At 33.1% G+C, this 21,277-nt stretch overlaps 1 protein-coding gene and 1 long non-coding RNA gene across 4 annotated transcripts in view; one reads left to right on the top strand and one right to left on the bottom strand.

The window, feature by feature from the left end:
• The window catches only part of LOC140756010 (uncharacterized), a 165,982-nt gene that overhangs the window by 16,680 nt on the left and 128,025 nt on the right, over positions 1-21,277 (top strand). The gene's annotated exons all lie outside the window — the stretch shown is intronic.
• LOC140756005 (uncharacterized) overlaps positions 1-21,277 on the bottom strand; it is an 85,026-nt gene that overhangs the window by 6,528 nt on the left and 57,221 nt on the right. The window contains exons 4-21 of one of the 3 annotated variants that reach the window (XM_073091393.1): positions 10,550-10,624; positions 9,961-9,981; positions 8,027-8,072; positions 7,488-7,627; positions 7,281-7,379; positions 6,875-6,997; positions 6,332-6,526; positions 5,865-6,023; positions 5,525-5,642; positions 5,223-5,312; positions 3,300-3,361; positions 2,970-3,167; positions 2,754-2,834; positions 2,592-2,675; positions 1,952-2,177; positions 1,660-1,736; positions 1,349-1,441; positions 802-924 (exon numbers count right to left, since the gene is read on the bottom strand). In XM_073091393.1, the coding sequence (XP_072947494.1) occupies positions 802-924; positions 1,349-1,441; positions 1,660-1,736; positions 1,952-2,177; positions 2,592-2,675; positions 2,754-2,834; positions 2,970-3,167; positions 3,300-3,361; positions 5,223-5,312; positions 5,525-5,642; positions 5,865-6,023; positions 6,332-6,526; positions 6,875-6,997; positions 7,281-7,379; positions 7,488-7,627; positions 8,027-8,072; positions 9,961-9,981; positions 10,550-10,624 (2,010 nt within the window). Of the gene's footprint in view, positions 1-801; positions 925-1,348; positions 1,442-1,659; positions 1,737-1,951; positions 2,178-2,591; positions 2,676-2,753; positions 2,835-2,969; positions 3,168-3,299; positions 3,362-5,222; positions 5,313-5,524; positions 5,643-5,864; positions 6,024-6,331; positions 6,527-6,874; positions 6,998-7,280; positions 7,380-7,487; positions 7,628-8,026; positions 8,073-9,563; positions 9,597-9,960; positions 9,982-10,549; positions 10,625-21,277 lie in introns of all 3 variants that reach the window. The other 2 variants (XM_073091392.1, XM_073091394.1) reach the window with 2 other exon arrangements.

Genomic DNA, 21,277 nt, shown 5'->3' with positions numbered 1-21,277 from the left:
TTTATTTCGATATTGGTAGTAGGGTTTTGTAGTGAATTTATGATGTACTTAAAATAAATTAGATATCATTAGGTAATTTTGTTACAAACCCTTAAAATTATTTATCTAATAAGCAGTACCGGTTTCTTAGTTACTTGGTTTACTACCTAATTTCTGTAGTAAGGTGTGTTTCTAATGTGCCAGCAATGTAAATGTCTTTAGAACGAAATCTCATTTCAGTACCTGTCAGCTTTATGCTTCCATACTTGAATTTAAATTGCTTTCTCGTTGCAAGTGATAGGATAATGATTTTGAGTTTGATCTCTCTACCTAGTTAGATGTGAAACCTCTCTTTGTAACAACGTTTAATTTATAATGTACAACCTCTACCCCGCTTTACCCGCGTTTAAGTGTGTGTGAGACTTTGGAGATATTAGTACTTTTTTTTTATGCGGTACCCTGATTTCTAAAATAAAATTAGCCATAATTACTCCTTATATCACCAGCTAACTACCAGTTAAGAACCATTAAGATCGTTGAAGCTATTTCAGATACGAACCGGAATAAACAAACAGCTGGACAGATAATCAGACAGACCAATTTAATAAATGTTATTAAGCTGTTCCTTTGCCATAAGAAACAGACAGTTTAATTTTTTTATGTGTATAGATGTATAAAGCAGGTCGTACGTCATACCTTCTGGTTTTGCCAAAGTTTTATCCCATTTTTCTTTTACTTTCGTTTTCTTTCCGAAATATAATCTTACGAGTATAATACCCTAAACAATTAACCCAATGTAAACGGACTATTCAACAAACTTACATAGCTGCCCTCTTGAAGATTTTCAGACACTACTGATGGCGGCGGGGTGGTCATAGGAATTGTACGCGCTGGCTTGGTCGACAAACCTCCATATGGCTCCCTACCACCCATTAATGATCCCATCTAGAAAAAAGATTATGTAGAATAATTATTAAAAAAATATATATGGATTTTTTTAGTTTATAATAAAGACTAATAATAAATAGTTAATATGTAAATATACGCACGTAGTATTTACTATGAGGTGAAACATGTGGTAAATATTTACTAAAGCTCTTGCACTTATAATACAGACCACAAAGAGGACTGATTTTTTATTAGATAGGCAGATTTTTATCAAATCTTATAAAATTAGTCATGAACATTATGATTGGTTTCGGCGTTTCACCTTCGTCCTCAAAGGTAACAACTTTGTGGTTTACTCCAGGCGAGTCTAAATATTTTTGAAAATTTCGAATTGTGTATAACTCAAAATGGTATTCCAGATTTTTGTTGGCTAGCCTAAGATACCTAAAACGAAAGTGCATACAAAATAAACATAACTTACAACTACATGTTGCCATCCGTGTTCAACCCTTAATACCAATATTTTCTCTTCCAATACATAAGCTAGTGTTCCCAGTGCTGTCTTCGAAGTCCTCTGCAATAGTAAAATACTTATAATAAAAAAGTACAATTTTAAATAAAATATAAATCACACATAAACCATTAAACAAGACAACAAAACAGTTAATTCAATATATGTTTCTATATATATTGTCTAACAATCATAATTACAGCCATTACAAACACAGAATTACCATGGGTAATCAAAAAATGTATTATCAAAACAAAAATAAGGAAATATCATGTATTTACCTGATACAAAGCCTTGGTAGTCTTAAAAATAACAGTAGAAGCTGTATAAAAATCGTCGCCTTCTTCGTTTTTCGAACCTGCCATGTTAAAAAGTTTCAAATTGGTATTTTTTCGAAAATAATATTTCATTTGTCGTAATTCGTCTCTATTAAATTTCATTACTTTCACTTTAATAATAAAAACATATGGAATATAGCATATCACATTATTCAATAAAATATTATTTAATTATGTAAATAAATCAACAAAATCTGGAGGCATTATATTTTCAAAAATAGAAAAATTAAATTACCTATATCGTTATCGATAAAAGCATCTACTATGCCACGTGATATTATTCCACCCGGTTCTCCCTTGGGTCCTGTTAACGATGTCCCTGGTGGTCCCGGTGGTCCAGGAGGCCCAGGTGGACCAGGAAGAGAAACGCGAGTTGTTTCATTACAGGTTCCTGGTGGTCCTGGTTTTCCGGCTTCACCAGCTACACCTTTGTCTCCTCTGTCTCCTTTCTCACCTTTAACCTAAGAGTACGTCACAACAAAATATAGACATTTTTGTATGTACATTTAAACCTTTGTGCTCAACATAACGTTGGAAAACATATTTATATCATTACATCAACATATCTTTTTTGTCTTAGACGATCAAACTTTACGGAAGAAGGAAAGAAAAAAATATTATTTATAATGTTTGAACTTATTCATAACTAGTGACGAGGGATTTATGATCGACTTCGAGTAAGACTCCTGATCTACCCGTACTTGTTTAGAAATAATTTCAGATGTCTAAAGTAACTACATGAGGATGAGGATGTGCATGCCTGTTTTCAATTGTTATTAACCGAAATAATAAATTTAATCAGGCTATAACTCTTCAAACGGAGCAAGGTGACACTGATAAAAACATCACCAATATTTATACAGACGGTATCTTACTTTTATTAAATCTATCTTTGGTGTATCTCCTTTTTGACCTTTCTCTCCTGGTTTTCCTGGTCCACCCCTCGGTCCAACTGGGCCCTTAAATTTAACACATATAAAATTATTTTCTATATTTACAAGTTAATTCATATTATTCATACAAAATTTAAGTCTTACCCTACTTCCACTTGGTCCTTTAAAACCCTTAGCACCTCTTGGACCAGCCGCCCCCGGGTGACCCCTATCACCTTTAGGACCCTAAAATCGATTAAAAAATCATAACGTTACACAAATCTAAGTTACTAATAAAAGAGTTCGTTCATTTTTACATGCCAAATAAATTCTAATATTTTATATAATAGCCTCAATAGCATGAAATAAAGCAAAATTTACCTTCATTAGACTTATAGCGGACATAGGTACATTCCCAGGTGCTCCCGGTTCTCCTTGATCCCCTTTGTGACCTCTTGGTCCTTGGATTCCCTGGTCACCCTTATGGCCTTTTGGACCTGTTTCACCCTGGGTTCCATCCCTACCATCTGTACCTGGTGGACCTCGAGGACCGATTGGCCCAATATCACCTATGTCTCCCTGCAAACGTTACAATATATTTAAATAACGTGCCTAACTACTTTTATCAATCCGTATACTTTTATGTAATTTATGTTATTTATTTGATATTCTATGCAACAAATGCTAACAATGACAATAGATATATCTTGCCTTATCTCCACCTATTCCTTTTTCTCCTTTCTGGCCTCTTAGTTTTTCTACTATGGCATCATCTGAAATTAGGAATTTTCATTTATATGTTTTTTCACGCTTATAAAAAATATTTACTTTAACATAACTTTTTAAGCAAACTCTAATAATGTGCTTTTACAAGTATGCAACGCAATGCGCGCTATCCATCAACAAATTAAAAATTATTATTAAGTACATACTAAAAATACTTAGCACGTAGTCCTATTGAGGACACCCAAATATCGCAAATATGAATAACACCAAACAAGTTATCTATGTGTCATCCAAATAGATATCTATATTTGACAAATAAAATGTTTCCGGTAGATTCGGTCCGAAATTGAGGCTATTTCAAAAAATGTTTGTATTTCACATCGAGGTTACATGTTACTAAATTTCCCTTAATATCAGAGTACAGTACTTTTTTTGCAAATTAAGTACGTGAAGCGTACCAAAAAGAAAACATAATGCATTGCGTTTAAAATAACCTTTTGGTTTAGGAGATTGGTTGAGGTATGCTTAAAATAAACTAAAAAGATTAAAAAACATAAGATCTACCAAGACGGATCTCTCAAGATTTACCATATTTTTTTTTATTAAAAAGAGAAGTATCAACAGATTATAAAAGTCGCATATTACATGTAGTCAAAACACGTCGCTACGTTGTAGACCACCTAAAGATAAACCGTCCTAGCTTCTCAAGTGCTTTCTATAGTTAGAGATAACCACGATTATCGTCTTTGCCGACAATTTGCTTAATGTAGTTCACGATTCATGTAGGCCCATTACATTGAGGAAGAAAGGTTCTCTAGTAACGTAGGCAAACACGAGTATAATAGGAACCAGAAAGACTAGGACTGGTTGAGGTGCTTCTAATTAAAAGAGGCCTACCACTAGCAGTGAATCTCAAAACACTAAAAGAAATACCTGTTTAAAATTTTTAAAGTCACCCTGTCTAATAATTTCGAGTTTTAGTAAAATTCACCATCACTTAACTTCTGTCAGAAGATGAGGACGAGTTAAATGATATAATGACGTCTTTTAATTATTTTGTTATTAAAACCTATGACCTAAAGTAATACAAGTTCTGGAATATTCAATCATAATATTTATGCATAGTCCTACAAGTTTACCTTTGAACGTAAAAATATCTAAAAAGTAAAGGCAACATAAACCTGATATGATTGAGATAAAAACGTTCAGAAACGTCACAATCAGCTGAAAGCCGACGCGGCCAGACACGGCACGGCTGTTTAGACAAAAGAATCTACGCGAGCTTATCTCTTTCCTCGCTTATCAATAGAAAGAGATGTATATATTGAAAGTCCTTTAGACAATGACCCACATAAGACCCAGATAAAGATCAAAGCCAATAAAAGAATAGTAGCAAAAATATTTAAGGATTCAATCTCCTTATGTTATTATGTTTACGTGACCAGATTTCTTTGCCTTATATTGAAATTTATTTGGGTTACCCATCGATCATATAAATGAAGTAAACAAGGTATTATCTGGTGCTTATGAATATCGACAAATAGAGGAGTGGGTTACTTATATGAGATAACGAAACTTGCGTTCACGTTATGAAGACAAAATTTTATGTGAAATAGTAGTATCAAGTTGTCATGTTTTCGGGTTTCGTAATTAAATGGCGCAAAAGGGACCTTGACAATTTACTTTTGTCTATTTATTCGTCGAGTCAAAATTACAGGCATTTCGACATACTTCGAGCCATTTATATCAATGTAAAAGAAAGAAAAAAACCTAAGAGATATTGCTTAAGCTATAGCAATTCTCTGGATAACATTAAACGTATCTCTAGGCGTTTAAGGTTTAGGATAAATAACTATTTACTTAAAATTAATTTTATGAAGTTACGCCAAATTTATAATAACAACTCACTTTCAAGTGGATCTAGATCGGAGTATAGGATAGATGACAATTTCGCTGGTAATCCCGGTGGACCTATGTCACCCTTTTCTCCTCGATCACCTGAAAATAGACTTCCCATATTAGTATAATTTAAGTAGTAGTACAGCATGTACTTCACTGATGTTGCTTTAATTGCAGCCTATACTTTTTAGTTAACATTAAATTATTATTTGCCTTTTGTTTAACGTAACTAAAGTAACGTAACAACTGAAGAAAAAAATCCAGAAACATCCGTTTGTTTACACTAGTGAAAGGGGTTAAATATTTCGTACCTTTATCCCCTCTTTCGCCCGGTGTTCCGTGTTTACCGTGAGTTCCCGGTAAACCGTTAAGTCCTGACGCTCCTACTTCTCCTTTTTCACCATCACGACCTTGAGGGCCTACATCACCCTACGACATAAAGAATATTTCAATAAGTATTCGAAATATATCTATGAGTTTTTCATTTGTGAGCTTCAGCGCAGTTTTAACAGAAACATAATATCATAGCAGTATATTCATTTTCTATTGCTAGACATAAATCCAAGGGGTAATTATTACATCTATAATAACGAAATTAAAACAAGAATTTAATCAAAATTGTTAACTTTAAATGTCACAATTATTTCATACCCGATCACCTTGTTTTCCTTGTATCCCTTGCTCTCCTTTCTGTCCTTTATCGCCCTTATCACCAATTGGACCCTGTGGGCCAGGTTTTCCTTCCGGTCCTACTGGCCCTTGATCGCCCTTTTCTCCAGGCATTGCTACCTCCTTTGCCTCTTCTATTTCCTGTCAAAGTATGTCCTGTCACTACTCATTAAAGTAACCTAATCTAACCTAACCACTAAGAACTTCTTCATAGACGTGTCTGTCACACCTAATTGATTTTTCAATGAGGTTTTTAGAATATGCGTATACTATCTGTATGTATCTTTCTTGTGACTCAGACGGCACCGTAGCACTCTTACATTTTTATTACTTTACAATTACAGCATGGATATTTTCGCGCTATTCAATTCTAGTATATTTTTTTTATTATTTATATTTTGTTCTGGCAAATAGAACGCTGAATTTTGGTACTAAGTTAAAATAATCACCTTAACAACAAGGCCGGGTGGTCCACGTAGTCCAGGCGGTCCTGCAGGACCCGCAGGTCCTGGAGCGCCATCTTTTCCCGGTTCCCCTTTATCACCTGGTTTGCCATCAATGCCTGGAATACCATCTTTGCCTCTTTCCCCAGTTTCACCCTTCAAACCCTCAGGACCTCGTTCGCCTGGTTTCCCTGCTTGGCCCTTAAAGTAAATGATTGTATTTCTAAAAAATATTTTTATATTATATAAATTAACTAATTTTGTGTCTATGTCTCTCTAAAGACAAATTTTAAATAGGGCTTTATTCATTTACACGTAGCTTTTACAAACACATTATGGTATAATATAATATATAAGGAGAACGATATAGACTGTAAGGCGTGTAATCTCAAAAATATGTGTAATTCCTGTGTTAATGTTGAAAATTTAAATAAAAGTGCATCTCCCATAGATGCAAGGTAAATTTAAGGTAAAATAAAGGTAGATGTAAGGTAAATTTCAAAAACTTAAATATGTTTAACAAAAATACTAATAAAAATATAGAAGTACCGTTATGCCAGGTGTCCCATCCTCACCGTCTAAGCCTGGAGGACCCTGGTCTCCTTTCGGACCCCTCATTTCTTCCATAGATCTTAGCAAGCTGGATACTACTGTTTTTGAACATTGGCATGACTAAAAGAAGAAATCAAATATACCGATTACAAAAAAAAATGGAAATAAATACTCTTTGCTAACAATTATTGAAATAAATTGTATTTATTAAATAGATACGACTAAATAGAAATATAGATACTTTTACAAACTCAAAATGTTATAAAATTATATAAAATTTATTGCATAGCCGAAACTGTTGCATATGTTATGTATATTTTTGTGTACAATACACTGGACAAAATATTCGAGTACGTTATATTTTTATTCTGTTTACAAAAATGCCAATATGGCCTATACTTACACCTTCCAAACCTCTTAAACCAGGAGGTCCAGTTGGCCCTTTTTCTCCAGCTGGACCTGGTGGTCCTTGAGGGCCGGTTATAGATGCACCAAGTTCTCCCTAGAACACAAAACCATAAAAACATGAACTGATTGGATTTGGAATATATTGATCTGATATATTTTTATCAAAAAATATATCCCATGAGCTAAATATTATTTTTAATACCTTTTCTCCTTTGTCGCCTTTCGTTGCTTTCTCTCCTCTCTCACCCTTTTCGCCCTTTTCTCCCTTGTCACCCTTTTCACCCTTATCACCTTTTTCGTTAATTATATCCATTTCAGCATCTTTCTCTGTTCCAATCGGCACTAAAAAGTTAAGAAATATAACTTTAAATCACATGCAAGAATAGTATAAATTCGACTACCGTAGTACAATTCCTTTGACGGTCTCTGGGACTGACTGATAACATTAGAAAGCTACTTAAATCTTTGGTAAGATGTTTTGTTTTTAAAAATTACAGATTTTAAATACATATAATGTCTAATTAATTACTGCCTTAAGAGCAAGATATCTTTATTAATCCAGATTAGTTCATACGGGTACCATTAGCCAACTCAATCCACAAATCAACGATTGCGGATTCAATCGTTGATTTGTGGATTGAGTTGATAGGATTTATAAGTCCTTCGACTGCAGTGATCACTTAAAATAAGTTTCCTCTTTACTTTATCTAAAATAATATAAAGACTGTATAAAAATATTACCGCCGTCTCCTCTTCCGTCCGTGTCTTCATCAAACTCACCCAAGAACTAAAACATAACGATCACTTCATATTAATACAAGAATTATGGCACCTTTGAACTGAATTAGAAAATTTTGGAACTATGTACATGGAATATATTATTAAGATTATAATAATACACTCAAATGATAAAGCCCAGATAATGTTAATTATCATTTTCTTTCCTCTTCCTTTGTCGCATATAATTTTTTTAACATAAAAGTAAGATACCATGAGAAAAGCAATTAAAAAACATTCACACACAATTCAAAATTAATTTAAAAAATGAGTCAAAATACATGCTTTACGTTACAACATCCACTTATTGTTTGATTATTTACAAAATTGTATTTTATATTATAAATTTTAGTCACAAACATAAGCGAAAACTGTACATGTTATTGCATTACAATTATATCTAGGCAAAAAGCGTGTGTAAAATAGTAAGTCATAATAGTATTTTAAAAGGATCATAGTAACATTCAATAAGTATCATGTATTAATAATAAATATAAATTTACAGAGTATTCCCACTGGATTTGAGTATATATTGCGCTTGTTATTAAAAACTGATCTATCCAACTTTTACCAACCAAAGATCGAAATAAGAGAATGACTAGTATGAACAAATTGTCAAATCAATCTGATAAATATCAAACCTGTCTTTTCATATAAGAACTTCCGCATTTGACGAAACTATAATTTTCTGAATTTCGTATTCTTTCATTTTTTCATTCCTTCTCTTCTCATAACTTAACAAATTGATCAATTTATTGTTAAATTAGCTGATGCTTAATTCAATCGTACCGTTTTCAAAATCTAAATAAATGACCTTTTTCTGATTATAAGAAGACTTTCGAATTAAAGGTAATTCCTTGTTCTTATTTCACTTAATTCTTAATCTAATCTAGTGGGAATAAACATTTTTGAAAGGTTATCAAAGAATTTTTAAAGGTCACAAAACTGATTTTCTTGGATTAATCTTATAAAGAAATCATACTTTAGATCTAAATGAATTTAAAATAAGAAAAGAAGTAACAATATATCGTTTTATTACTTTGAAAAATTGGATGGAAATTTTAAGAATAATCGCACGGCATTGCTTACATCAAATTAAGTATTCCATCAAATTAAGTAATTTCTACCTAATAACAGCAGTGTTAGGCGTTGCTGTGTTTCGGTTTGAAGGGTGTGGTAAGGGAGACAGACTTTTCGAGGCGTTCCAGCATAGTCCTCAGGGGTAGCGGCGCATTTGTGGACGACCTCAGGTAGGAATATCTAATCCTATCTAGGGTTGATTACAGATGTCCATGGGCTGCAGTAGCCACTTACCATCAGGTGGGTTACATGCTCGTCATGCAAACAATAATGTAATTATGTGTACATAAAAACATTAATCAAATTAAGACCTGCCTTCTTCATAAACGATATTATTTGTTACTTCTTTTCGATAAATAATTAAAATATTATAAATTTATAAAAAAAATGTAAAAAGAAAAGAGTTCTGATGTGCACTTACTAGACCTTCACTTGTGTCCGAAACATCGGTATTCTATAGAAGAAATATTAACATCGATAATACAATAGACATTATGTGAGTAGAGATAGACTATCCTAGTAAGTCAGAAATGAAAAGGTTTTTTCGTATAATTAAATGAAATTTAATGAAAATATATATTAATCATTTTTTTGCGGAGGTTTTTTATGATCGAAAAATAAATTAAACCTCTATACCTTTTCATTTTCCAACACACTAATATAAACAAGAATAATTAGGCTATAAGTAAACATAGATAGTTGCTATAATACTTAAATAGCAGATAAACATTGATGCACCAATTTTAGTTCTTGTAGATATTTGTGAAGAATCCAATACAGCGCAAAAAGCGAATTTGAGTAGGAGATAAAAAACTTACACTTTTCGGTAGTGAAAATCCCTAAACAAAAATATGCATTAAATTATTTGAAATTTTGAAAAAAAAAATGTTTTTATACTTTTTCTAAATGCCAATGGTAATTAAAAGTAAAAAATATTCAACTTATATAGATCAAAATACACTATGCCCGCAACATCCGACAAAAAAACGAACACATGCATATATGATCTTTGTACGTGCCATAAAAGTTAGAAGTTACACTTCTGTGCCGTGACTGAAATTTCAACTTTTGTTTTTTTCTGAACAAATTAATAGAATAATTCTTAATAAATTAAAAAAAATATAAAGTACAAATTGGAACATTAATAGCAAGGGCTATAAGCTAAGGATTCCAATATACGAGCGACAGCCCGCGCTGTCAACCTCCGCCGACGATCGGTAACAGTCGCTAACGACAGGCGTGTGGCGACAGGCGATCCGTGTGTGACTTTACTATCGCTCGTATGTCACCTGCCTTAGGTCATTGCCCTTGCCCATTGCTAAGAAGCCACAAATAATTCGCAATATGTATTGCGAATCTTTTATTATTTCATAAATTATTTATATACTCGTATATTTATTTACTTACGTCATTACATCCAGTGTAGTCATTTAAATTATCCATATCTACATCCCAATAGATCTTTATTTTTTTTATCCATCCCTGAAACAAAAAACATACTTTACTCATGTGACAGACAAATTAAATATATTAAGTTTAAAAAAAATGCCCGTTACTGACACTCAATTTGCTAATAAAATCGAAATTTGACAATTTCGAGTAGTTATGAAATGTTATGCAAATGCCGCAGCACTTATACTATAGAACAAACTGTAGAATCACGTTTTATCAAAATTTGAAAGCAGCGGATTACACGCATTAATGCTCCACTGTTCCCGTAGAAGATTAAAAGTGTGACAGGCGACACTCTTTTGTGAGACGAAGCGTCAGGATTAATGAAACCGACGCAAGAATAGATTCGCTTGCCATCGACACTGACTATGCCAGATTGAAATCTTATAAATGCAGGTACGATTGAGTTCGTGTTCTTTGACGTTGAGATATTTGTTGTGAGGAATATTATGTTGCAGAAAATTGTGACCTACTTCCAAATGCATTTAGCAACGAGTCTTTGACTTTCAGTTCTGATACTAACTGCAAAAGGATCTTCTGTTTTACAGATATTAAATGCCGTAAATGGAACTATCTCCAAATTATATTTATAGACTCAGTAGTAGTTTCTCAAGTAATATACGCGATGTTACGAACGAAAGATAAGAAGTGACTACTGGCCACATACATTTCTTAAAGTAAATAATTCCACGAAGTGCGGAAAAGTTGAAAAGATTAATTAGGAAGAAATAGCCTTATGCGGGAGTAGAAATGCTCTCATTTGTGTCGTATCGTGTGACGATGTGCTCGCGTAGGCAAGACGTCATTTTCTTTTAATAATTTAAGTGGAGCATTTCTTTTAGTAATATTTTAAGTGTAAGGCAATGACAGTTAATTGAAATTTGGCCTCTCAATCGGATGTTCCGAGATCCTAAGCACGTATCTTGCTAAGTTATGCGTAGATTACAAATTAATTATGACTTGGTATAACGATAAACATAAAGATCATTAGGAAACCTATGTGGCAAACAGTTCTTTAAAAAAACTTGAGCATAGATGGGCAAAGTGTACTACTTCACACTTGCTCAGCACGATGGACTATGACTTAAATCGAGAAGATCTATGCTCAGCAGCGGGACAGTAATGGGTTGATAACAACAGTGCATATTAAAATTCACCATGTTTTTCCTTAGTACTAATAATAACTCTTCGCACAAATAAAAGAGAGAAAAGAACTAATCTTCTTTTCAGAGCATAACGATTAATAAGAAGAATATGGTTGCTACATTTGCAAAATCTATATAAATTCATATACAAAGGTACGAGGTACGAGGTATTCGAATACGTGGTAAATCAAGCTGTAGCTGTTCGAAGTTCAAATGTATTTAGATGGTAAACTACGTCACCATGTACGGTAACGACTTAGATACTCGTTTCATACATGCAGAGAAGATATTTTAGATATCCAAGCGATCATTATTCATATGTTTATTATATTGCTAAATGGCTAGATACCAACGATATAATTGTCCCTAAGCCTGTCTATTTGGTGCTGAGCAAATTACAATTAATTAATATTAAAAATAGTTTAAATATTTTTTTAATACTTTGATTTTTGACGTCCTCACAGACATAATGGTCTATGTTGACGTCTTACTCAATACTACCATTTTTTCTATTTGTTCTTCGTAATATTCGAAACGGCTGAACTAATTCTGATGGAACTTTCACTGTCAATTAGCAGATGTTATAAGGAGTAACTTAGGCTACATTTATTTTAGAAAAAGGATTAGGGTTCCGAGGGATTTAGGGTTCCAAGTATTAACACTTACATGGGTGAAACCGGGGGTCATAATTCGTATATAATATATTACGTATACTAAACATACTAAGATAAATCATCTCATCATTCCTTAGTAAGACAAGGAACTAACACGTTTCATACCTCACACTTGTAACTTAATCCAAACTTTAGTGCATTCCTAATCGTTTTGCATTAATATACGGTTTTAGATATGCAAGTTCGCTTATAAATGCTAAGCAGTCAAGTTATGACTCTATAGAGAGTATGTGTGTGTTTTCTATAAATATAACAGTATGGGGTATAGCAAAGAAAATATGAGCAGTAAATTTAGTTCAAAGATAACAGTCATCTCCTTATTTCAAACGCGGGACCATCTGAAGCTGAGTAACAAATGAACAATCAGTCCAACTGGTGGTAAGTAGACATCATTAACCAGTTTCATTTAAAACAGAGGTTCCATCTGAAACCGTTACACAGATGATAATGCTTGTCACTCCTGACAGCACAGATACTTTGTCACTCCTGAAGACTAAGATGGTCGCGTTATATGTAATTCAGCCGGCATTCACTACCTACCACCCAATCACGAAAACTGATTCACAGTTTAATCAAAAGCGCGATGATATTATTGAATACATCATTTAACTTAGTATTACAAACAGCTAATGGGTTAAGTGAAAGTGGCTAATTTAACGACTTAATTCAATCGTCACAGTCATATGCATCAGTCACAAATGCATGCATATTTGTATGCATAATCTATATACTAACGAGTAGTAAGTACTTAACGAGTAGTAAGTTAAATTTTATTAAAAAACACAAATATACCAAGTTATAAAAATGCTTGTAGAACGACCCTTATAAAATACTTTTGACATCATCCACACTGTAATAATTGCGGAAATTCTGCCAATTTATTTCCAAAAAATCAGCTTACAAAAAAATATACTTAACTTATATCTAGATTCATCTAGGTGATACGCACGTTTTGATACGATGTCAGCAGGGTTACGGCCTATGCATACTGATTCCAGCTCAAGATATTCTTACTTTATTTTGTAAGACGGGATCGAGGCGAATGGGTTATGCGTGTCATATTCAAGACTAGTTTATGTCCGAAGCTTAATACCAGGTATGTAGAATAGAGGTATAATAGAATGATGGTGGTAAAAAGAAATATAAATATTATGATGATCCATGTACCATATTGGTTATCATACACTAGTCTGACATAAAGGTTTCCATCTTCGGTCACACAAACATAGTGCTAGATGTTTAAATCATCACATCAATCAAATGTGTCAGTCAAAATTTTTGGAGTTATTGTTGGACGGATTTTCGAATTGCGAGAAAGTCAAGAGATACTTGAACAAATTTCTTCCAAAATAAATTTTCCCCCCAAGTATTTCCGGTACACAGTGGGACTCTTCAAAAGATACCTCCCTACTACAAAATTGGTAATAAATTAGTGACTCCTCCAGTCTTATTAATGTATCCCACGGTGGCCAAGTAGCTAATTTCTACCAAAGCGTCTGATGCCAGACAGTCCCCAGGTTCTGATATAAAAAATTAAAGTACTGATCAAGTATACATATTATGTTTGATAAGGACTGGTTGACTCTCGAAAAACCTTTAAAGGGAACTAAAGAATTTGAACGCTTGTTACGTGTTGGTTATCTTCAAAACATGAAAGCGCTCTTGAGAAGTCGCTCGTCAGTTTAAGGACTGATCACTTTCTGAAGCACTTAACTTGAAGTTACCTTTCAGTATCATAAAGTAACAAGCGCGCCTAATTTTTTGGCTTCTAAACTGTTCAAAAATTGAATTACACTTTTCAGCCACGTCCAATAGTGAAAATAGCTTGTTCTAGGTCAGGCCACTAAAATTGGTCCTGTACCTACTGTGCCCAGCAATTATCCATTGCATCCTTCAGACCCCTTTTTGATCAGTTCATTTGGTTGAAGTACACCATGTGTTCCATTTGCCAGGCCTAAGTCATTATTTGAAAATACTCCTTCACTTGAAACGATTCCTGGAACTTTATGGTATTGGCATTATTATACTTAAAGCAATCAATATAAGTACTTAAAATATTCACTAACTTTAAAAATATTCACACCTCAATAACTCCATATCAACGTATCTAAATAACCGTGGAATATTATGGAGCCATTTGAATTTCATATTTCACCCGTAATACGGGTAACAAGACGTGAGAAATAGGCCAAATTGAGTTTTATTACAAACTCTCTCAAGTTAAGCCGGATAAAAATTTATTCAAAGAAAAATTTGAGAACACCCAGTTACTGAATAGGCTCTTTCGAAACTAAGGCAACCGCGTACCAGACCCCATTCACATCGTGTAGATATTTTTATTAGGTGGAAAAAATGAGCAAAGCGAATGGAGACTTGAAAATAAACCTTACAGCAGGTATAGGTACGCTACGTGCAGTGATACGTTGTTGGAACAACTTCGACCTCTTGAAGTTGTAGGTGCAAAAATACCAGGTACCTTTAGTTTTCAAAAGAGTATTACGAAGTAGTTGTCAATTGTCCTGGCGACAAAATGTGTACGAAAAAATGACGAGTCTTCAATACTTCTATTACTGGAACAGGTCTCCTAGATTCCTACACGACTGAAAGAATCCTGAGCATAGAATGGTGCTTCACCGAAGATTGGTGAAGAGTGGTATACCTTAATGAAACAGACCGTAGTAATATAAGTGGTGTATAAGAAATAAGAAATAACAACCATTTGCTAATTAATTTAAGCTAAAAAAACCTTTTTATATGGTATATGTCATATTTGCGGAATCGAATTGTTTAAACATTTTAGAAAAATGTTTTTGGAAAAACATCCATGCAAAAAAAATGACTGAAGATATTTAAGTTCGTAGAAATAATATCGAAAAACGGTGCACGTAGCTGCATGTAGTACCCGTGAATAGGTCCTTACCAATTAATTCCTCTCGAAACTGTCGGCGGTAATAAATTCCAGTAGAAGTTGCACTTCGATGCATAGGGAACTATGCAAATGAACTCAACTCATTAGTTAGTCGTGAGTAGTAAAGGCCCAATTAGCGAATTAAATTTCCATAATAGTTCAATCAAAGACTATAACATGAAACTCAATATGTAATTAGGCTTACTTAAACCACTTACTAGATTTTCATAAGCATTAAGTGGTCGTTAATATAACTTATTAGGAAGAATATATATGAAAGAGAATCCAATAAATATGTAATAATCTCTACTTGTACATTAACAGGTAATGAATATCGATACATAAGAAACCGATGTTAAAAAAACAACAGTTATTGCTTTTCAATATTCATAATCTTAGTTTGAATAATTGGGTATTCGTAATTTTTTTACTAATATAAAAGTAGCAAGCATGCGGCATGCTTTATAGTTAGTAGTCACTACCGCCTATAGATATCTATAGCTAACTCTGCTTTATTGATCGGTATCATAACTATATTATTCGCGATGTTTTTACAACATGAATTATTTTTTCATTTCTATTTTCAGGTATCGTTTTCGTTTCCAGCTTTGAACCACATTTCCAGTTTTCGTTCCGCTGTCAGACAGTTCGGTAAAGTTGGCAAGTTTTAAAAAGTACTGCTATATATTAGAGAGATACATCACTGGCCTCGACGTTTGAATACTCTCAAGTGTTGCCATTTTAATTCCACCTTGCGCGTTCCAGGGATTTCAAGGACCCTTCGCAGTTCGAAAAGTTGGGTGTTGTGACACCTCCCGGATTTATGCTTGATACAAAAATTTCTTTTCATTTTTGTGGAATCATTCAAATGTTTATTTTTAAATTTAATGCAAAATCGTAATTTTTTTTAGTCGTGGCAAATAAATGATTTTTTTAGTATTCCAAATTTAAATTGAAAATAATAAATACGAGAAGTTTTGCTTCGCATACAAAGTTTCAATGTTAAAAGGGTTCATTTTAGTCATAATTTTCTAACTGCAATTTACATATTATAATGAATGATTTAGGACAGTTAAACCTACATAACAAATTACTTCGAAACGTGAGCAATATAAACTCATACAACCATTATGGTATTTCCTACGTGCAGTCATTCATTGCAGTCATTGCACCTGCAACACAAATTCCTTCTTCATTCGCAAAATATACAATTAATCATATAAATTAGAGCTCTTACAAGTAACTTGAACATCTTCTAAGTATATGTAAATTGAATTGTTTGTAATTGTTTTCAAATTTATGTTTTTTTAAGCGAGAGCGACGGAAAATTAGTTTTCGAATGTACATATGTATGTTTAATTTTTGATATGGGTTTTGATCTAAAAAGCGAAATATTAATCAATATAATTATGAGGTATCGTCGTCTTGAAAACATTTAATTTTTTTTTCTTTCTTTTGTTCTTTTTTATTTGATATTTTATGCACTTGATTGCTATCCACTCTTATGTATACTTCCATAATATTAAAACTCAAAATCCTAACGCAGAACTAAAACTTCTTACCGTTTAAATTCAGTGCGTTTACAAAGTAGTAATATAAGTACAAAAATAGGATATCTTGTGTGCTGTATTACATACGATACTGCAACAGTACAAATCCCTCGTGAAACATTACAAGACGTTCACTTCCAGTCATATATCAACTCACTTCATAGTCTGTATTATGGTCCATAGAAAAAGTGCAGAGTATATCATTTAGAATTATTTCATTTTCTGTATTTCTTTGTATGTGTAGGATTTCATATAAGATTTCATCACGTAAAATCGTTATTTTTTCTCTTATTACTATGCATAAACATAATAAATCTTATTATTATACGAATAGAAAGACAAATATCTTATTTGCAACAGTTGTTGAATAATTTAAGCACATATAGGTAATAATTTAATATCTTTGCCATATTGACATATACCACCCACCATATTTGACAAATATTTTGTATTGATTTCCATCATATAGTGTGGAAAAGAAGCTTCACCTGTGAATTATTTCGTATTTTATATAGGCCATAACAAGAAATATAAATTTGCTAAAAAGGGGTTGATTTAATTTTACTTTTTAATAAAAAAATAGTGACTAAGTCTACGTAAATTACGAAAGACGTAAGATTATGATACGGCTTCAGCTTGGATTCATTGGATTTTCCGCTTGAAAACCGACGCAAATTCGGCGAGGATACAGTTCGGATACGCTTCGTTCGAAGACGCTGCTTGAGGAAAAAGGATTTCGCTGCGATTCAACTGATATTTTTGTACTGTGTTTATTGAAACGGAATGATTATTTTTTGTTCCTTTCTATTTAAAGTAATAACTTTTACCCATTACTTAACTATTTCATCTGTGTAGTACTAAGTTATTATGTTTTTAAATACATAAGCCCGTTCTTTAGTTAATGAACGGGCTTATGTAGGAATTTGTTTAGTTTCTGCTTAAACAAAGAAATTAAATAGAAAAATAGTGACGTAAGTCTATGTAAATTACGAGGGACGTAAGATTATGATACGGCTTCAGCTTGGATTCATTGGTTTTTCGCTTGAAAACCGACGCTAATTCGGCGAGGATACAGATCGGATACGCTTCGTTCGAAGATGCTGCTAGTGGAAAAAGGATTTCGCTGCGATTCAACAGATTTTATGCTTATTGAAACGAAATATATATTTTTTGTTCGTTTTTAAAGTAATTACTTTTAGACATGACTATTTTATCATTGTAGAACTATGGTATTATGTTTTAAGTACTAATGAACAGGCATTGGTAGCATCTTGTTTATTTTTTGCTTACATAATTATGTATCTTCCAGTATGGAAGTATGATGCATACTGCATGCCTTAGTATAGTAGTATACTTATATGGCGGTAGAACACTATTTGTGAATTGTTTGGTTATCGTGATGTGATAATAAGTAACCCATAATTCTTTACATGTGTAATAGGTGATGACTGCTGATGACGTGATTTGCACTGCGGTTTCGATATCTTTGGCACCCCCTATAGCCCAAACGACTTGACGTATTTAACATAATATTATGAGATGTCGTACAGTTCGTCAATTTTTGTCAGTGTCATAGGCTACATTACTTTCCTTTTCAGTTAATTATTATCAGCTTAAAACAGCCGTGTTTTCTTATTTTTTTATTTTGTAATGGACTAATATGCTAAAAATATCTGAAACTCTATGAAATTTATAATTATATCTAACGAGTAAAAAATTAATTATGTTATAAATTTATTAGAACACATCCCACATTACGTAAGTACTTCGCTATTTCGCATACTAAACTGTTTTACGACCTCGTGTGCCATTATGTGTATTTTTAATGTACAGTGTCATCTTACAAGACAATAAAACTCACATTACCAGCAGAGTGTTTGTGTAGGACATACCTACCTATTTGAGTAAACGATAATGGTAAACTATTAGAGGCAGGACCGATCTCAGTACCGCCAACTAAAGCTTACGCCTAGCATTTTACTTCTATATACTTGATATAAAGATAATTTTTGCCAGCATACAGCTATCTAATTTGATTAGGAGCCAAGTGGAAAATACGTGAATGTCCATTTTTATTATATTTAATTTATATTGGTAATTGGATATATGCCTAATGCTTAGTCGGAGCTTATATCGTATTAGAATATTTTACAGTTTTAGAATACGTAACTAGCTACTACATATCTATAGCCAATATATTAATGGTTTAATACATCCTCATTAACAAAAATAATTGTCACAAAAACTCTAATAAAGTTATGATGTATATTTGCTTTGCACATGATTCTGTCGGTCGGAGGGTATGACGAGGAATGAGATCACGATTTCCACGGGCTCGCGCGAAACGTCGTTTTGATCGAACTGTCGCTGTTATGATTTTAGCTGGTTTAATCATAAATGGTAGTAAATCATTACAAAAAAATCGAAAGTTTTTTTCAATAGATTTTGCAAAATACATAATGGTGTAAATTATATATTTCAAAGAGTCTTGAACCTTGAAATTACTTTTCAAACACAAATGATCCCATTTCAATACCAAATTTGTGTTTGTGGAATATCAAAATTTTAGAATGAAAACAAATAATGCCATTTTCCAATAACAATAAAACTCTATCAGAGTCAAATCGTCTATTTGCTTTGCACATAAATCTGTCGGTCGGAGGGTTTGATGCGGAATGAGATCACGGTTTCAACGAGCTCGCGCGGAACATCGTTTTGATCGAAACGACGTTCTAATGATTTTACTGCGGTATTTTTATTGATGTCTCTAATCATGTCTAAGTAATAGTGTATTTTTGTAACTTTTTATCCGACTTCCCAAAGAAGAGAGGTTATTCATGCAAGGTATTGAAGCACGGACTTCGCGTGAGATTTGTCGTGTAGTCAATGCAAATCCCATATCGTTTGTAATATTAGATAATACCTGATTTTCATATTATGTACAATATTACTTTTACTAATGAAATGGATATTATTTGCATGGATATTTTATTATCATGTACCAGTTTCCTAGATTTAATATTTTATTTAATTAAACGCTGCTCTTGAAATACATTCACAATAGTAATCCTTTAACTTCGAACGTCCTTTTACAATTCTTTTCCTTAAATATCAAGGTGCATGGAATACAAACTCGAACATTTCTATCTCGCCAATTTATTTTAAACTGTTGCGAAAGACTTCGATTTCCGTGTGGCCGATAAACCGAGTAAAATGTTAAAAGAACAGTACGTATGTACTCTTAAAGCTCTTCCTTCAAAGTTGTTCGAAAAACGAAACGGACTTTACTGAGAAACCTCACTCAAATCCTTCGCAAAGAGTCCCGGACCGCCGTTTGGTCTCTTGCGTTTGTTGATGGTACAATGCATAAGCAGAAGCGGTTGGGAAATCATTCGTAATGACGGACATACCGTCAAGCGTTTTCGCTTCAAAACTTGATCTTCTTATAAATTACTGCTTTATTATGTGGTTTTGCCTTCACAATGTAAACTTAAGTACTTAACGAGAAGATTTTTATATATACACAGATTGCATATCCTCTATCAAACATTCATTTTTAAGCGCGTTAGGCGCGCGTTGTGAATAACTTCCGAGTAACCTAAGATAGAAACTTAAAGTATAAATACAAGCTTTAAGTGTAACACTAAAAAAATTAAGACTGCCTTTCGTGAATCTGTACATTCTGCATTATTTTAAAGAATAGAAGAGAACATAAAATTTAGAAGTTTTTTCAAACAATATTTTTGGATTAACGTCATTCAGTAATGTGTACCTATTAGAACACCCTTCAATAAGAGTCCATAAGGATAAATGGTTCGCCATCTTGGGACGTTTGCTATATTGAGTTTAAAATAACATCACTAACATATTCATTTATTGTCATTTAAACTAAACATATTTCGTGAGCAGAATTTCAACTCAATCGGTGCGAACTAACAAGGAAAGTTAAATAAACGCTTGTAAAACAGACCTATTTGTTCACTCGCTACCGCTCATGCCTTCTACTTGCAAACCCGTTCGAACTTCGGGGCTATGCGGGCATTGTTCGGATAGGTAAGTTTTTCGGTCTCCACCTACGTGAGCGAGAGTTCGCTACAATTTTTTAAGATAAGTTAGGGTTCCGCTTAAGTATGCAACAAACACCCGGGTAGTTTGGTAAGGTTCGGTTGACGTTGGGGATGAAAAGTTTGGGAACTCGACTAGTGGGTATTATAATGATTAAGGTAAGGTGAGACAGTTCCTATTACTGTCTGACAAGTAAAAGAGCCCCAGTTTAATTTTTGATCTTTCAGAAAAACAATATCTAATGTTTATGTCTATAAAAATAATATCTACTGTCTATTGATACGTTGAAAAAGAATCTGCAAGCTGAAGAGGCAGTGGGCTGATTACATATGTTGCAGAAC

Source organism: Epargyreus clarus, unplaced genomic scaffold (genome assembly GCF_041222505.1).
Source record: "Epargyreus clarus isolate Ecla_fem2 unplaced genomic scaffold, WU_Ecla_fem_2.2 ptg000034l, whole genome shotgun sequence".
NCBI lineage: Eukaryota > Metazoa > Arthropoda > Insecta > Lepidoptera > Hesperiidae > Epargyreus > Epargyreus clarus.
This window is presented reverse-complemented; position numbering and strand designations above follow the sequence as displayed.